The sequence below is a fragment of the Chroicocephalus ridibundus genome, chromosome 3, assembly GCF_963924245.1.
Source record: "Chroicocephalus ridibundus chromosome 3, bChrRid1.1, whole genome shotgun sequence".
NCBI classification, from domain to species: Eukaryota; Metazoa; Chordata; class Aves; order Charadriiformes; family Laridae; genus Chroicocephalus; species Chroicocephalus ridibundus.
The window spans coordinates 90,562,050-90,580,682 of NC_086286.1; the positions used below are offsets into that span (position 1 = coordinate 90,562,050).

Consider the following 18,633-nt stretch of genomic DNA (forward strand, 5'->3'; position numbering starts at 1 on the left):
AGCTTCCAGTCTTACTAATCCACGCAGGCCACACATCTAAGTGTCTTTTCTTTGAAAACATTTCAGTTTCTTATCGCATTAAGAAAATGATCACTTTCCCAGAAGCCTGAAACAACAAAGAACCTCACTGGGTTTTAAATCCTTAAGCTAGGTATTATTTTCCAGACAAATGCTCGCAAAAGGCAGTTTTCACAGGTCTTAGTATACACTGTCTGAACCTTGGGGCTGCTGGTGTTTATTTCTGGTACCTTAGGAGCTAATAGGCGATTAGTGGGGTAGATATGGAGAGAAAGAGAAGACACGGGAGAGCAGGTGTCATAGTCCTTCAAGGCTGAGCTTTAAGGACTATTTTAGTCCTTCGACAAGCTGATCTCTTGGTGGCATTTTTGGCACTAGGTGGGTGGCAGACAGACACCAAATGTTCAGCTGCTGGAAATCTCTAAGTAATGACAGGTCGTACCTCTACCTAAAGCACTGTTTACGAAAAAATGAAGAAAGAAATCAATCTTCTGCCTGTCCACATTTGAGAGTTTCCGAGCAGTGAGGTTTTCCTTTCTGTAGCACCTATCTGGCTGGCTTTTGTTTTCTGTACATAGAACATCAGTTTAGATTACCTTTAGTTCCAGCTATGAAAAAATAAACCAAAAAGGATGACACTTGCTGACTCCAGAAAGGCTGCTTTGCCTGGTGGAGAATGAGACCTCCTGACCAGCACAGGGCAACAAAAGTGGCATGCTATAAATGTGTTGTAGGTGAGGGATCTGCACCTAGCTGAAATGGCCCCAATGCAGCGCTGGGGATGTGGCAGCAGAGAAGGAGACCTCAGATTTCTCTGGCTTCCCCATCCCTCGGCTCTGGTCTAACAGCATCTGTACAAACAGCATGGGACCAGGGCCTGCGTCTCCGCGAGCGAGAGGATGACGAGTGAGACAGCTACATTAAATCGACAAACACGTGAACTCGCTTTGCAAAGAAAACGGGCTTGTAATAGTCACCCTGTCCACCCCATCAATATTGGTTAACACATCCCAGGGTTTTTCTTATTATGTGTGAACCTAAGTTTGGGATGGTTATTCCTTCACCAGCCAAAGATAAAAAAGGGTATCCATATGCACCAATCTACCTTTTTTCTGTTCACTGGGAAAAAAAGCCACGTTCACCTGGCAGTCCATGGATCAGCCAGGGGAGCAGAACTTGTACGGGCAATGATTCCTGGCAAGGATCTGATTTTGTCCCCTTAGTTTTTAAGACATGATGCTCAAGTCCCTGTGCAAGAACGTTAAGACTGAACCTCACAGCACAGTTTCAAAGAAAATAAAAAATGTGGAGTGGATTAATTTAGGATGAAATTATAATGAGAAAAAAAGCTTGAGGAAAAAGGTAATTGGTATAAATTTCACACTCCAGCTCTCCTGTCCAAATGTACACTGTAACTACCTTTAGCTTGCTGAAAATGACATAGAAACACCACTGACAAGATGCTTGGTTCACAGGAATACTGTTTATAGCAGACATAAAGTCAGGAAAACTGTGGAATACATTATTGGTTAAAAAGTTAAATCAAACTCCTGGCAAATAAATTAATGGTCATTCCAAATTTTCTTTCTAAAAATATAGGCTAGTATATGGCAAAGCAAGTGATCCATTAACAAAGTAATGACCTTTCAAGCCAGAAGACAACCTTGTCCAGTAACCAACTGCTTAATGAAATTATTACCTCAGCAGCATAATTACAGCAAGCCTTTTGCCAAAAACCACAGAGTTGAGCAGACTTTGCCCATCAGGCTTGAAATCGCACGCTCACAGCTCCACTGCTCCATTTCAGAGCAAGGAAAGAGCCACTGCATGCGTGTGGAACGCCCTCAGCCCAGCACGGGGGGCTAAACCACCAGGGCAATCCAAACTGGTATCAGGTTTAGTTTATTTGACAGGCTGAGGGAGTTGGGGTTGTTCAGCCTGGAGAAGAGAAGGCTCCGGGGAGACCTTATAGCGGCTTTCCAGTACCCAAGGGGGGCCTACAGGAAAGATGAGGAGGGGCTGTTTGCAAAGGCATGTAGTGACAGGACGAGGGGCAATGGTTTTAAACTAAAGCAGGGTAGGTTTAGGTTAGACATTAGGAAGAAGTTCTTTACAATGAGGGTGGTGAGACACTGGCACAGGTTGCCCAGAGAGGTGGTAGATGCCCCATCCCTGAAGACATTCAAGGCCAGGCTTGATGAGGCTCTGAGCAACCTGATCTAGTTGAAGATGTCCCTGCTTACTGCAGGGGCGTTGGGCTAGATGACCTTCAAAGGTCCCTTCCAACCCAACACATTCTATGACTCCATGATTCCATGATTCTATGGTTCTATGATTTAGGTATCGGGATTAGTTATTGGACATGTATGCACCTGCTGCTGTGCCCCACGTCCGTCCTGGGGAAGACAGAGCTAGAGTTACTGGAGAAATGCCATCAGTTACACGCAGGTAAAGAACAGGTTGGAGGGATTGTTCTCATACGCCTCTGTATGAGGGATGAACACTATGTTCCTCGGCTGCAGCCATGGCTGGTTTGGGGTACACTTAGTGGCAGGCTTCAAACAGATAACGCTCCTGGCCTCTGACAGAGACAAATCTCAACATTGCGGATGCGCAGCAACTTTGAAAACATTCTGACTGATTTTCCTGAGAAGATGTACAAATCTCTCTAGCTCTTCACTTCAGCAGAGACTACAACCCAAAATAAGCATCCTGCACAGAAAGTAGGGAATCCCCATCCTCGGCCAAGTGGGTGTTCCAGGTTCCCACCACTCCAATAACAGATCATTTTCAAACCAACCCCCAAAAAACCCTGAGGACCTCCCAGGGGCACTAAACACAACAGTTTGATCCTTTTGCATCCAGTAGGATAAAATGTGATGTTATGACTAGCTGTATTTCAGGGAGAAACCTCCTGTGGCAATCCTAGAGCTACCTCACTTTCAGAGGAAAATGTTGCAAATTGCAAATCTATCACTTCAGACCTTACGCTGTTTCTGTACCGACAAATGTAATGGCACTTGCCATACTGTGCTTTTTTGGATACTTATCTGCAGAGAAATGATGTTCCCCTAAATTGGGTTTTTAAGATAAACACACATGTATGTGCTGTTTATTGTACTTTAAAAATAAAAAAATAACAAAAAAAAAAGTCGAGCACAGAGAAAAATCTTCAAACTGCATTTGGAGAGTGACCTAAGATGTGGGAAAGTTGTCTATTGCTTATGTTATTTTTTCACCCACTTTTGAGTGCTTTGAGGCTACATTTCCCCTGAGTTATGACAGATATTGCCACCCACCTTAGTTCTTCCTGCCTCTGCCCTAACAGAACCTCTTTGTTGTTTTATCTAATCAGATTCAGAGGCCCTGCAAGACTTGGCTCTTTCAGACTGTTCAAAGCAGTTATATTTCTTATTTCCCAGGCTTCAGAAGAACTAAAAATAACCAAGTGAAAATCTGAAATGCAAAGCTAATATTCTTGCCAGTGTTAAGCAGATATGTTGTCAGGATTAACGAGAGATTTTACAGATCTGAAAAATTTGAAAACCAGAACACGTAATTTTTCTTTGCTGAGTTTTCCGAGTTTAACCTTTCCTAAGCCACTAAGAATTTTTTATAAAAATATTTACCTTAATTTTTTCTGAACTGAAGATACGCGACGTGTCTTCACGCAAAGAGAAAAATTTATTATAAAACTTTCTATATACAAAGGAGAATATTCGTGGATGATGAGGGTTTGCAGATCAAACGACTTTGGGGTGAAAATGACCCAAGTTTGCGTAGAGTAGGAATCGTAGGTGTGTCGCCTGATGCTAAGGACAGAGAATTTTCACTGGCAAAGAAGGACCTGCAGTAGGCATAGGGCAGGATCATTAGGCCAGTTCAAATGTGGTATGGTTTTATTTTTAAAGTACAATAAACGGCACATGCACGTGTGTTTATCTTAAAAAGATGGTGACACCAGCCATCTTTGTATCTATCTTTGCACAGTAATCTTCCCAGGATTTGTAACAGCTCGTAACAGGAGGGACCTTGCTCCACTAGCTGGATTATGCAGTAGAGCAATGTTTCCCAACAAGTTTATAGAGAATCAGGAAATGGAAGAAAAAGCAGTGTTCAATGTTGGCAGATGTACTTCTTTTAAGTTGAGAGAGTGAGAAGCAGCTATAATTACTGACTGCAAACATCCACCCTCTTGAAGGAACTTTTAACTGCTTACATTTTCTGGCAGTAGCACAGTTTTCCCTAGGATGGGGAAGGGTTTACTCCTGCAGCCAGTCATTACAACAACTTTGCGCTCCCCCTCTTCCAGAGGAACCAAAAAGTTGGCAGCACAGGGCACAACATTAAGGCAATTAAGTATTTACACAAATGAGCCAAAGGGAGGATCTGTTTTCAAAAAGTCTGAGAAACAGTGCGTGTCTGCTAACTTCCAGAAAGCGGGAAATGGCCGGCAACATGACAGCCCAGCTTCCAAACTTGCAGCTCCGTTCAAGGGACGCCAGCTTGAAGGAGAAATAAGATTAGCGACTGGTCTAAACTTCTGGAATAATTTGAAACACGACACAGAATTTAGTTCTCAGCCTGTGGAGAAACTGCATGATGGAAAAGAGCCGGCGGGTGAGATGCTAAGCTGAGTTCAGGCTAGCTACCGTAACGCAGTCGACCATAACTCAGACCCTCAGGATGTGAGGACTACGGTTAATCAGTGGCGGAACAAAATAAGACCTGCAGTGAAACAAAAGTGAAAGTATTAAAAATAATCTTTTAAAATGAAATTATAGTTACGTGAACTATTTTATAACTAATCCCAGTTTAACAATGCCAAACTACTGTTTTCTCTTGCACGAAACACAGTTCCACATAATCTTTCCATTTTTGGTGCAACTTGTACTTTTATGGAAGGCTTTTCCTTTTTCTGATGCGTATACTGGAAAGGGTTTTTATTGCATAGTCATGTAAGGAAGTATTATCACAGCAGGCATGCACAGAGAATGCCGTTTTAACTTCTTAATTCACCACTGTTTGTTTGCTTTTCATTCAGTATGAAACTGTTAACCTTTAAAAAAACATAACCAAGAATATGGCTAAATATTTATTTTCATAATCTCATATTTCACATATTTGCAAGTTCAGTACTGAAATACTATCTAATGCAATGCCTCAGCCAAAGTGGATGTGGCAGACGTTTTGTTTCTTTTTTATTTGATGTCTTTTTCCCCATTGACGTTTATGGATGATACAAATCTGAAATTAGATGTGCAAAAACAAAAACAAAAGTATGGATATTTTATCCCTTTTAATTTTACCATTAATTGCTTGAAATTATAATACTAATACATGAAGCCTTATATTTTAGCAATCTGGAGGAAAAAAAAGTGTGTTAAGTGTACACATGCCACACATTCAAGTGAGAAGCCAATGACTACAGCAGCAAAATCTGGTTTCACAGAAGTCGACAAAGGCCTCCCACCCATGTCAGCAGAGACAGAATTTTACCTTGTAACCTGGGGCTCTTGACCAGCAGGATCCGTTTCAGAATCTGTGACCACCCTTCTGCTTTATTAGTATCACCAATCAAATTGCCACGTTCCTGGCTGAAAATTCATGGCTAGCCCCGCTCTCCATTTTTTTTAAGCTGCACTGTTAAGAGGTCTTGAGAAAACTGCTCCAACTGGTTGGCATTAGAAGGAAATGAAAATCTTTTAAGTGGCTATTGTGCATGTCATTTGAATGCACTGGATGACATTTCAACACCAGGCAATGCCTCCTCTCCACCACAGTCATCCAGAGTGGTTTGGATTTTTTTTTTTTCCTTTCCATATGGGCACTGAGGTTTCCAACAACATTGATCCCCCTGCACATTTTTCTATACTTTGTACAAGCCTCTTTGAACATATTTCTGCAAGCAGAAAGGCCTCAATGTGCAACAGTTTTTTAGCAGCTTGCAGGACTGAGCCCTTGATGTGATTATTTGATTATATATGAAGTAACTCTCATGATCAATGAGTGATGTCACGGCTATCACTTTGAAGTTAACAGCAAATTTGCATTGGCTTAAATCTGAGCAGGATCAAGGCATGCAGCATCAGACTGACATCCCTTAATTAATTTCCATATTTCTCTTTAAATGCTCGTGCCTCACTCCATGCTTTTTCATGAGACAAGAGAAAAGAGCAAACGCTGGAAACTGATGTTTTCACCAGCAGTAGGCTGTCACGCTTAACAAATTGTTCTAGTATATTAGTTTATGGGGGCATCCTGTCCTTGATCAGCTCCCACATTTCCCATAGACAGCAGCCGAAGTTGCGCACAGAGACGCAGTAAATGACCCGTACTTTGCAAATGGAAATACAATACTCCATCTGCAGACAAAAGGCCTGGCTGAAAGAAGCGCCCCAGCACCTTTAGCAAAGCAATTCCTATAGACTTGGGTGGAGAGCACAGAGCCCGTATTTTTTGGCTTCTTTGAATTTAAACTGTAATTTATACTTGAATTAAAAAATCTGGGATATATAAAGGCCATATTGGAAGCACAGTCTTTATCTCTCAAGCTAACAGGAAATGAGAGACAGTAATAGGATTTTAACTAGTTTCGCACTTGCGATGAATATCCAACACTTGCCGAAAAAAACTTCCTTTCAAAATCTTTTCATTCCGACTCTGCTCAACAGAGAATCAAAATGCGTGTGTGTATGTGTGTGTGTGAACAATGTTCATTTGTATTCTTAAGTGAGCTTGTGTTATTTTGCCATTTACTAAATGCTGGCGTAAAAATTCCTAAAGCAACGTGACTCTCACAACAAACACAACTGACAGACCCTCGCTGGAGAGCACATGCAAGCACAGACTGCAATTGTTCTGTGGTTATTTGAGAGACAGTGGTCAGGGAAACAGGGGTCATTAATTTCTCTGCATATTTTAAACATTTCCAGAGATGTGCTAAAATGTATTAAAAGCACAGCAGCCAACATCTAAGGCTGAAACATCAGAAAAGCTTCAGGAGGGGATTTCTGTGGAACACCGAGAAGGGATGGTTTGGGTTTGACCTTTGCGTTAGGGAAAGCGCTTTTAATACTTTCCATCCTGCTCTTGCAAAAGATCAGCTGAACGACTTGCTACAAATATGATCAGGAGACTGGAGCATCCCTCTTATGAGGAAAGGCTGAGAGGCCTAGGTCTGTTTAGCCTGGAGAAGACTGAGAGGGGATCTCATCAATGCTTATAAAAATCTAAAGGGCGGCATCAAGAGGATGGGGCCAGACTCTTTTCAGCGGTGCCCAGCAACAGGACAAGGGGCAACAGACACAAATTGTAACACAGGAAATTCCATCTCAACATGAGGAAAAACTTCTTTACTTTGAGGGTGGCAGAGCACTGGAACAGGTTGCCCAGAGAGTTGGTGGACTCTCCATCTCTGGAGATATTCAAAGCCCGCCGGGATGCGTTCCTGTCCAGCCTGCTCTAGGCGAACCTGCTTTGGCAGATGATCTCCCAAGGTACCGTCCAACCCCCACCATTTTGTGATTCTGTGACTTCCGGCACAGCCTGTCCCTCAGAAACACGAGGAAGAGACCTTGGCTGCAGGTGGCCACAGCGTTAGCCCCACAGGCTCCGTGACCAGGAGCACGGGTGCTGCTCTGCCGGGCCTGGCATCGCCGCCAAACAGAAGAATAAACCGCCTTTGGTTTTAATCCCTCCGGTTTAACCACAGGCTCCTGCGCCGCTCCTCGACGGCAGAAAACAGACACGAGGCGGGCAGCGACCCCGGAGAACCGACGTGGGGGGGGGCGACGACGACACACACACCAAAGCCCCGTCCCGTCCCTGCTCCCGCCGCGGCCTGGGGGCGGATGGACAGAGGGCCCCGAGCCCGTCCCTGCGGGGGGCACGGCGCAGCCCCCGGCGCCGGCACCGTCCTCCCCCCGCCAAACCCCGTCCAGCTCCGCCGGCCGGAGGCAGGTGCGCGGGCAGGCCTCGTCGGCTGGGCGGCCGGGGGGGCCGCTGCTGCCTTATCCTGGCGTGACCCCTCACGGCGGGAGCGGCGAGCGGCGGCCCGGCCCCGATCTCCGCCGGCGCTGCCCCCCCTGCCGCCCAGCAGGGGGCGCCCGCTCCGCACCCCCGGCGCCGCCACCGCCGCACGTCACCGCGCGGCGACTTCCGCCTCCCGGGCCGGGCCGGGCCGCGTCTGCCACGGTAGTAATGGCGGCTGGAGACCGTTGTCCCCCGTCACGTGTCTTCCACGCGCGCCGGCAGCGGGGCGGAGAGCCGGCGGCTTGGGGCCTGTCACGTGACAGGCCGGCCGGCGGTCAGTTTTGGCGGGCGGTACGGTGGCCGGGAGGGTTTCCCTGGCAACCGCGCCGCCGGCCAGGGAGCGAGGCGGCCCTAGGCGGGAGGGGCCCGGCGCGGCCCAGGTAGGCCCCCGGCGCCCCGAGGCGGGGCAGCGCTCGGCTCCGAGCCGCTTTCTCTCCTGTCCCCCCACCGCTCGCTAGGTCTGACGGCGCCCCGTCGGGGGCTGCGCTTCTCCCTCTTGCCGCCCGGTTCCGCTAGGCCTAAGGGGGGAGAGGACGGGGCTGGAGGAGAGCCGCGGAGTGGCGGCTGGGGTTGGGGGGAGGGCGGCCCGCCGTCCCCGTGACTGCCGCCGTGTGCCAGCTCTGCCTGTGCTTTGGGGGAAGGCGGAGGAGGATCAGGTCACGGCCGGTCCTAGCTCTGGGATGATTAAAAGGTTACGTGAAATGTGTTGGGTTGTATAAGCTTTCTTTCAGCCCTGTGGTTTAGACATACCTTCCCCAAACTTCTGCTTTCTGCCCTGTGCCATAGCATCTATCCCAGCAAGTGACTTCTTCGTTTTATGTACGAAGTCATTTGTGAGGCTGGAATTCTAAAGCTATGGCTGCAAAGTATATTTGCTACAGGTAATGTTTTTCTGTAATCTTCTATTATGGAAATTGACATATTTGTTGTCCTTTTGAAAAATAAAGTTTTATATTGTTAGCTTTTATAAAAGCTATAATTGTAAGGTAGGCAGAAGTACAGATAACGTCAGAAGAATCTTTTTCTGGCAAGGCTGGAATTAAGTATTCACTCGCTGAAGCAGTTGGCACAGCTAGTAAACTGTTAAAGCATCTAGTGTTTAGCATATAGTGTTCTTTGATGTAAAAGTATAAAAGGATACTGGATTATGTGTGTCATGAGAGGTAACATTCTTAATCTTCTTACCATGTTTGCAGAGATATTGTCCAAGTGCTTACAGAAGGATATCTTATTTGATTCAAAGTCTGTGCAGTCTGCTATAACTTTTTTTTTTTTCTTTTAACTGCCAAAGCCAAAGTGTCGGGTGGTCTATGGATGAATAAGGAGTGAAAGCAGGAAGCAGTTGTCACAACTCGCCTGTCAAAATCAATTTACTAGGTAGGTAACAGTCCTGTGTACTGAGAGGGCTCCATATTGGGAGTTTTATTTAATGGTAAAAGCATTTCTGCAAATGTTTAGCCCTTTTATGTTTACGTAGCACTTCTCAGCCTGGAAGATGCTATGGTAGTTTAATGCTGCTATACATATGCAGTTTTGAAGGTAGCCATATGTGTTGAGCAGTTGATATACAAAGGCTTTGTAGTGTTTTGAGTGTGGAGCGTGTTTTATACCTGAGAAGTCAAAACAGACTTCTTGGGAATGGGAGGGGGGCAAGTGCCGTTGGCTTTCTGTGTCAGGGCAGATCAAACTAAATGTTGTCCTCTAATCTTAAAGACTGTCGTGCATTTATTGTTTACTGAGTCCTAAGCAGAGAAGATGAAACATCTTAAAGTGCCAGATGTCTCCTATTTTGGAGAAGAAACATAGAAAGGAATTAAAAGCCCTTAAAATGGATGGGAGGTATTACTGCAGTGGATTCTTGTTTGATCATTGACAAAATACTTAATTGGGGTTAGCTAAGAGAGCTGTCTTTTGAAGAAAAATGTAAAGATGGTGATTTCTTTATCCCTCAAAGTTTAAATGCTGAAACTGTTGTTTTGGAAATGACTATTTTGATTATAAGGAATTTGGGTAATCCAGATATGTTTGCATTGATTGTCTTGTTCAGTAAATAATTTAGATTAGGACTGAGAGGAATGAAATTTGGCATCTCTCGAGATTTATTTTTTTTGCTTATAACTCCCTATGAAATCAGCAAATCACTAGGTTACCTCTAATTTCAGAATGCTTTTAATTAACTTTATTTTCATTTTAAATCTTATTTTTAAACTCATTTGTTTGGAAATTAACATCCAGTTGCAGATCATGGCTCATCGATTTTCAAAAGAAGAATTAGATGAGCAGTTTGAAGAGTTTCTGAAGGAGGTATGTTTCAGAGCATTCTCACATCCCTATTCCCTAATACAAGGGGGAAATTGACTATGGAAGAATATTAAATGGAAGATGCAGCTGTGCTTTTACCACATAATTCACATAGCTGTTTCATGTGTGGGTCTTTGCAAGGTCTTCGCTTCATTGATAAACTTAATTCATGCTATTTGATGTAATGAAATCAAGAGAACAATTTTGTGATTAAATAAATACTTTGTCATTGCTAGGTAATACCTTCGGAAAGAGCCCTTTCTTGATTTTTGTTTCACTTTAATTGTGTGTGTTATTTAGTAGCAAAAGCTTCAAATTGATACATAAGTGAAAATGAGATAAAAGACCTTTTCCTGTATGTAGAGGCAAGCTACCTTTTACTGAATTCTATTTAAAAATTCTTGTGTTAATCCTAACAAAATGAAGTATGTTGTAGTGATTAGAAAGTGTTGATTCCTTTTATTCCTCATGGTGCTTGATGATTTTGAGTACAGGCAAAATCATGCAAGTCTGTGGGTTATGACTTAAGCTAACAATTATCGAACGTGGTCAAAACGTCCTAACTTGGTATGGTTTTTTTCACTGCACATAGACCTGTAATTTCATAATTTGCCCTCTGGTCAATCAGACACACAGTGTGGTAACTCTAAGATGTAAATACTGCATATATAAGGCCTTACTCAATTCTGTTGCTGTATCTGTAGCTAACGATGGCAGAGAGTATTTCTGCAGTCTCTGATATACGTAATGTATGCTTAAGGATATAGAGGCTGTGCTACGCTTTAATTACTTGTGAAAAATGTTGGTGCTAGATTCTATAAAAATTGCACTTTGTACTGTGTAGTAAAAATCTGTAGTAACCAGAGGTTTCTTTTTCAAGAAGACTTTAGCTTTCCCAGGTAGGTCTGTAATTCTGCTTTGACCATGCAGCTTGTGAGGTGTTTTTACAGATACATAAGAAATGTAACTTCACTGAGCAATATTAAATTGAGAGAATAGAAAATGAAAATGCCATCTGAAAATTGAGATTCACAAATAACTTAAAGGTAGATTTTGGCCTTTAATTTCATGATGTAATTGAGTTAACATTCTTGAATTCACTGAAATTATTAATGTTAGTAAAAATAGAAAATTAGGCTCTGCATCTCTGTCAAAAGTGCTTTACTTGCTGTTGTTGTGAAGGGAGTTGCTCTGGGGAAGAGAAAGGAGGTTTATTCTTTTATTTATTTTGTGCATCTGACAATACTCTGCATATGATTGCTTCTAGTATTTTGTTCCTCATTTGACATGCTCTTCTTGCTCCTCAGCTATTGCCCACATTGAGAATGCTTGAGTTACAAAAAAAATCAAAATAGCTGTATTGAGTTATTCTAAGTGGTATTTGGCATGTTCCAGAGAATATAACTTTTAACAATTCCTGTCTCAATTTTTCAAACTAAAACTGTTTGTAAAGTGTTTAAACTTGGTTAAACACACATATTGCCAAGCCAGTCATGAAAAATATGCATTATTTTATGTTTCGACAGCTATATACAGACCCCAAAAACAATGGCATTATCTACTCTCTGTTATTTTATATGCATGCATCTTCTGTTATGTCCCTCCCTTTGCTTTTGTTTTTTATAAATGTGTGCAGCCTTTTAATGTTAGAAAGATGAGAAACTGGTGTGCTCCATTGTTTGAAAACGCTGTGTAGGTGATGTTTGTGTTGAGAGTATAATGGTGGGGGGGAGGGGGGGATAGCGAAAACTGTTTCGTAGTAGTTTGAGGAAGACAATATTGCTGAGGCAAATCTTTCAGAGAAGAAATGGAGCAGGACTTTTTTTTTCCTTTTAAATATCTCATAGTGAAACTGCCTTTGTTTGGGGGGAGGATTTTATGTATGTTTGTGACCAAAACATAAAGAAAGACTGTAGATACAGTTGGATGATGCAGGTCTAATATGAGGAGTAAACGAAAGTATTTTTGGCATAAGCACTGAACTTTAAAAGCTATCAGTGAAGAGGATTTTCTAGGCTTTTATTTATATAGAAGGAAACACAGATGTCTGTCTGGTCACACTTACTCCCAGCCCCTTGCCAGAATGGCCTGTTGTCATCCATAATTTTTGTCTTTCTCCTCCATTGTCTGTGTGCCTGTGATCCATCCACTCCCCACCACCAGTATCTTGCTTTAGCATACTTCCCCTATTGTCACTTTAATCTACGTTATTATCTGTCATATTGGTATATCCCATGAGTTTTCTGAGTGTTGGCCGTGAAGTTCCCTTGGGACATGCAATGCGAAGAGCTCTTTCTAATACCCAGTGCTTCAATTAACTGCTTTCTTTGATGACCCAAACTAAAGTTAGGAAAAAGCCATTGTCTGCTTTTAGTCTTCTAGACTAACTTTTGTTCTACTTGATATTCATGAACAGCTGAGAAGGAAGACTTTCAGAAGGAAAGGCTATACCATCTTTTTTAGAAAATCTGTGGATTAGTACCTGGAAGAGTAACACTAGACATTAAACCATGTTTGAAAAACATTTTTAATTTTTATTAAAAGATCAAATATATTAAAATATTATTTTGTACTAAAAGTATAATTTGGACTAGACTTGTTTTATTGAAAAACAATTTCACAAGATAATTAGGACAACTGGCCGTGAAAGTCTGAGTATTTTAGATCCAGTCCTGTATTACCTATCTACTTTTCTAAGTTCCTTCATGTGTATAGGAGGTGTTAAGCTGATTATGTGCCATGTAGTTGTTCCAGTTCTTAAAACCGACTCTTTTGGCTTTTACTTAAATTGAGGTTAAACAACTGACACTTCCCCCTCCCTCCCCCCCCACCCCCCGTGTGTCTGTGTCCCTGCAAGGCTGACAGGCTGTTTTATAGAGGAGGGGAAGGAAGAAATCAGTGCTGCTTGCTGGCACTGAAAAGCCATTACTAGTCCAAAAAGTTGATTGATTTATTTATGTACTTTTTTTCAAAGGAAGAAAAAAATATATCTCTAAGTTTTGCTGTTGAGACAACTGACATGTTGGGAAAAATGCACTAGTATTTTTGTGTCAGCATTTCTTTCCCAGCTGCTGCAACTTTACTGTCTGCAGTTGACAAGATGGCTGTACGTAGAAAGTTTCCAGAACTCAAGAACAACCTGTGGGAGTTTCAGTTTCTTTAGTTACAATACTCGAAGGAGTACAAGCATCACTGAAGTTCTGCTTGCAGAGTAGAGGATACTGTTAGTCATAAAAGAAACAGCAAGCGATAACAGATCTTGCATCAAGCACCTGTCAGTACTTCTAGCTAGCAGGAGGCGGTGCGACCTTTGGGGACAATGGCATTAGTACTTGTGTTGTGACTAGTGTAAGGAAGTTGTTATTTATAGGACATTTATTAAGAATGTAAAGCTGTTTTGTTCTATGTCCCTGAGCCAACTTAAAGAAATTGCAATACATCCTGTTGTCTATCAGTTTCATAATTTATTAAAATTTTGTTATATTAAAGCGCAAGGCTCGGAGCACTTAAATTTTCTTTCTGAGACTGTATAACAGGCATTTAGATTTCTCAAGTGAAACTGTAAGCTCTAAAGATGTTGTTGGTCAGAGATATTCATAAGAATATAATTTTCTTATAATTATTTTTTTCTTAAATGTTGGTTTTGGATAATTGGCATTTGATTTATGGATGTTCTTGTTAGGCCCATATAAATTGAAGCGTTAGATATATAGTAAAGGTAGGCTTTTATGGTAGTGCTTTTTGTGCAGTAGGAATAAGACAGTGGGCTGCAGAGGCTTGTTTTAGTAAGACATCTTCTTATATCTTACATATTAAGTACCGACAATCCTGTTGCCGTTAGTATTCTGTTTATACTATCACATTTTCTTATTTGTGACTGTTGTGAAAGTCAAGCTTTTGAAATTTTCCCATATGATGCATTTCATATGTGAATTCTTGGTCTCTTACGCTTTATGGCTTTTGCTAACTCTATTCAACGTATTCTTTAAGACACTTTAGGACAATTGATTTCAACAATTATGGCTAAAAATTATATAAAAATAAAAAGTATGCCATCTCCTTAACCCCATGTTTACTGAGTTTAAGCACAAAAATTATGTAGCACATAAGCTTGCAGTGCACTAGCTTAATAAATATATTTCCTTGTTCAATGTCTGGACAGCCAATTGTGGCTCTGAGCCTGCTGTAGGCAACAAGGAGCTTTATTAAAGGAAAAGAACAGAGATTAGTGTGTTTGTTTTTTTTTTAAAAAAATGCCACATCACTTCAAAAAACTGCTGCTTTCTTATGAAGCATCTATAGATCTTTTCCTTCCTGTTACTCTTCAGTAACTTAAATTCGTGGGATGCTCATACTCATAGACTTTTTTCTCCATTGATTTAAGCTATCAGTCAAAATCAGCACAGATGACTAACACATATGAGAGCTTAATACACAGGGAAATGCTCTGGCATTTCTATTAATTTCCATGAACACGAAGTATAAAATTAATTTCTGAAATGTGATTTGCTGGGAGCTGGAATGTTGCTTGTGAAGGTTTAGTTTTAGAATATTAATAATTTTGTTCATGTACAAAGCAAGGCCAAAGCAAAAGTATTTCTGCCGTACTTCATTACGTTCGGGGATGTGGTCAGGATTTTGGTTCTTATATGTTCTAACTAATTGAAAAAGAGATGATTATGCTGTTCACTTGAACATACACTCTACTAAGCAGTGAACTTTTAACGTATCCAAATTCTGGAAGTGAGTTTGTTATAATATGGTGTATTATGCGACATGAATATAGTTACTGCTTCTTACTCAGCTTTGTCATCCATATACATAAAAGGCAGGCAGTGGGGAGGAAAGAGAGGCATCTGAACTCAGAAGTCCAGAGTTAAGTGGCTGAAAGACAGTTAAACAATGTGAAAACGTAAAAGCTGTCTTTAATCTTGTATGCAATTGACTCAGTCTCTTTCAGATGATTCACTTGGAAATTCAAAGAAAAAATCCAGCATTCTTGAGACATTGGGACAGCCCAGGAAAAAAGAAACGAAGAAAAAGGATTCAGTGCCGTGGTGGATATCTGAGGAAGATTCGGATGATGGTGGTAAATAATGTAGTTTTGCAATTTTTTGACCACAGGGGGTCAGGCTAGTTCTTTCTCATGCTTCATATAGGCCTGGTTTCACGTTAAGTTGGTGGTACTCAAGTGCTTTAGAACATTACGGTGCAAATTTGAAAAGTATAAAACTCAAATGTAATTGTATTTTTTTAAAAGGGTTTGTATTCAAGCTGTAAGCAAGCTTTCTGCTGTTTTTTTCTTACAAGTTATTAAAACTTATAAAGAGTAAATACATTCTAAATAGTAAGATAATTAGAAAATGGAATTTATGAATTCTGCTGAAATATTTGTATGTGTGTTTTATAGATTTCTGCTTTCCAACTGGAAAGGAAAAAGACCAATTTGTATTATCTTATGCTAATTGCAACATTTGTAATTGATTGGGGAAGCACAGGAAAAACTTTTCAACCGCAGCTGATTGAAAGATGTATGTCTTTCAGTACTCTCAACATCTTCTGTGCTAAGAACCATAGCTCAAGGGGAAAAGGGCTGTGATGACACGATTGCTAGTTCAGTTCAGATTTACTTGGTCACATAATTCTGGAAGAAAATATACTTTTGTTTGCAAGCGTTCCTCCTCTAGTTTTCCATTTCTTCATTATTTTCTTATTGGATAGTAAAGCCTATGAGTAGTAAGTTTCCACAGGGCGATTGTGTCTTGTTCATGTTGTGGTTGTTGGCCTCTTATTTGCATGATTTGTATAACTTACAACTGGAGCTTAACAGAAAGTTCCAGAAATCAGTTTTTCACGTGACAAGAGTTAAGATACTGCTGGTAGTCTCCGATCTTAAGCATAGCTCTGTCCTGTCAGTGTTGTCGTTGTTGGGAGCCAAATCTTAGTCAGCTGTTGTGTCATCTAGGCATAACCCTAATAGGTGTTGTCTGGACTGCTTATCTGTCTCCAGCCTTTTTTAAGATGTTGCTGAAAAACTCAGATGGATGTGAGAGAGTTCCTATCAGGCAGTGCAGCTACATATCAGGTAGTTATGAAGCATTATGATTTCCTTACAGCTTCTAAAAAAATGGAAGGATGGAGTGTTCTTGCTGGGCCAAGTGTGAGAATTAAGCGGTTAGCATGACTTCATTTTTCTGTGTGCAATGAAAGTTTTCGGGTGACTTTAGAAGTTCAGCATTCTTCCATGGCTTTTCTGAGATGCTTGAGGCAACCCATAAAGCGCATTGATGCTTCTCATGCTACTTAAACCAAAAAACACTGAAATGGGTACTTAAAAGGTGAGGTAATTACAAGTTTTAGAGAACAGTGCTTATATGGGTTAAGCACAATGCAAAGCAGAATCAGAAGAAATAATGTGTTTATATCAAGTTGTTCCCATCCAAACCAATTCTACCACTTTTATTTTTTAAATTAAGAATATATTTCAGCTGTGTAGTTTAACCATAGGTAAAGCTAGTAGAACTGAAACATGCTTGATCTGCAGTTTATTGACATAAAAAAGAGTTCTGGTAAAATTTTTAAGGTCTCACTTAAAAAGCCTTCTCCTTTAACAGGAAAACATTCAGAAGGTGAGCTTACCCAGTTTTGCCAGTACATAATCCATTTACTTGCTAGTCTGTTCATATTCATACTCTCGATGAGGGGCTGGATTTTTTCAGAGGGAGTTGAAAGTAATCTCTGTGTAATGCCTTTTGAATCAAAGGTCCAACATGTCTTGGCAGTTGTACATAATAAAATTGAGAATACAAGAATATGCTATATCTGTGCACTGAATTCTTCCCTGAGCACCATTTTGCCAGCCAGATTATTAGTTTTATTTCAGCTACACCTCTGTTACCACTCTCTGCGTAGAATTCTGCACTTGTGGGACATATGCAGTAAGCCATATCCCATCTAGTGCTTTAATATTGACAAGCAGACAGGCGTTTAGGTTTTACTAGAGGGCTTTCCAGGTTTTAACCTGGCAAGAAGAGGATAGCTCTGTGGCATGAAGCAGAGCTCCTGGTTGTATCGTTCTGTGAGGAAAGGACTATATTTGTCACACTGGACGCTCACAAGTGGTAGCAGTTGTATTAACACATACTGTGACAGATAGGAACTGCATGGCACAGAAGCAATCTGTACTATGATGAATGCCATTCTACTAACTAAAGTCTAGTTGTAGGGCAATTAACGTAGAGTCAAAAGAGCCATTTGCAGAGGTCAACTTGGCCACCTTCAGTATGAACTGAGTTTTCCTCCACAATTGCGGAAGTAGATAACTTTTATGTGGCTATAACTGAGATTGATGAATCCCACACATAAAGAGGGATTTATACATGTGTATACACACTACAAACTATGCTATGATTTTAGTTCACATAGATATACTTACAGTGTTTTAAAACGACAGGTCAGGTGCCTGTAAGGAATTCAGCGTGGATAGGCTTCTAGAACTGCTACTTTTTTCCTCTGTGTGTCTCTCTGTCTTGCATGCTTCTGAGTACTTTGTCAAATACAATTTTGGTACGTCTAATATTCTTCAGCGGGTATATGTTGTGTAACATGTTGCTCAGATGTATTAACAATGGATGATCACAGCAGCATTGCAATGTAAGTTACTGCATGGGATGACTTGACAAGATGTTGATGTAGATTTGTAGCTTTTTGTAAGGTTACTAAATGTGCCCTAAATAGCAAAATAGTTCTCCCATGGTGGAAAAAGAAAAATATTGCTGCAATTATGACAAATAAGGAAATAAGCTGAATTTAATTTCTGAAAAGTGTAATGTTGGCATTCCTTGAAATTTTGTTGAGATCCCTGTATATTCTTCTAGGCTTGAACCTCCACGTTGGTTGCACATAGGACTTTATTAACAGGCTGTCAGCTATTACAATTATTATTTTTAAAGTTTTTTATCATCATGAATAAAACTTAAGTAAGCGTATAAATCTATCCTCCACCCACAGTGTGGCACTGCATTACAAATACCTGATCCATATGTATGAGTTGGTGTGTTTAGATGATGCTGTATAGATACATTGTTATATTAACAAAGTGCAGTCTGGCTAATTAGCTTGAGTAATGCATGGAGCTGATAAGTTGTTTCCAGTTTGAGGTTTTCATTTTGAGTTCCATCAGTATCATGCTTTCTTGAAAGACACAAAGACTTGACTGGAAAACAAAATATATTCTGTACGTTTGTTTGTTGTCTGATTGTTTTTTCCAAGGCATCTTGT

The 18,633-nt window shown here is 41.0% G+C and overlaps 1 protein-coding gene across 5 annotated transcripts in view; it reads left to right on the top strand.

Annotated features, from left to right (window-relative positions):
• The first annotated feature begins 8,230 nt into the window (after positions 1–8,230).
• CEP162 (centrosomal protein 162) overlaps positions 8,231–18,633 on the top strand; it is a 57,149-nt gene continuing 46,746 nt past the window's right edge. For 3 of the 5 annotated variants that reach the window (XM_063330059.1, XM_063330058.1, XM_063330056.1), the window contains exons 1-4: positions 8,231–8,432; positions 9,344–9,429; positions 10,288–10,356; positions 15,304–15,442. In XM_063330059.1, the coding sequence (XP_063186129.1) occupies positions 10,297–10,356; positions 15,304–15,442 (199 nt within the window). In that variant the 5' untranslated portion in view covers positions 8,231–8,432; positions 9,344–9,429; positions 10,288–10,296. Of the gene's footprint in view, positions 8,433–8,692; positions 8,934–9,343; positions 9,430–10,287; positions 10,357–15,303; positions 15,443–18,633 lie in introns of those variants that run through there. The other 2 variants (XM_063330057.1, XM_063330060.1) reach the window with 2 other exon arrangements.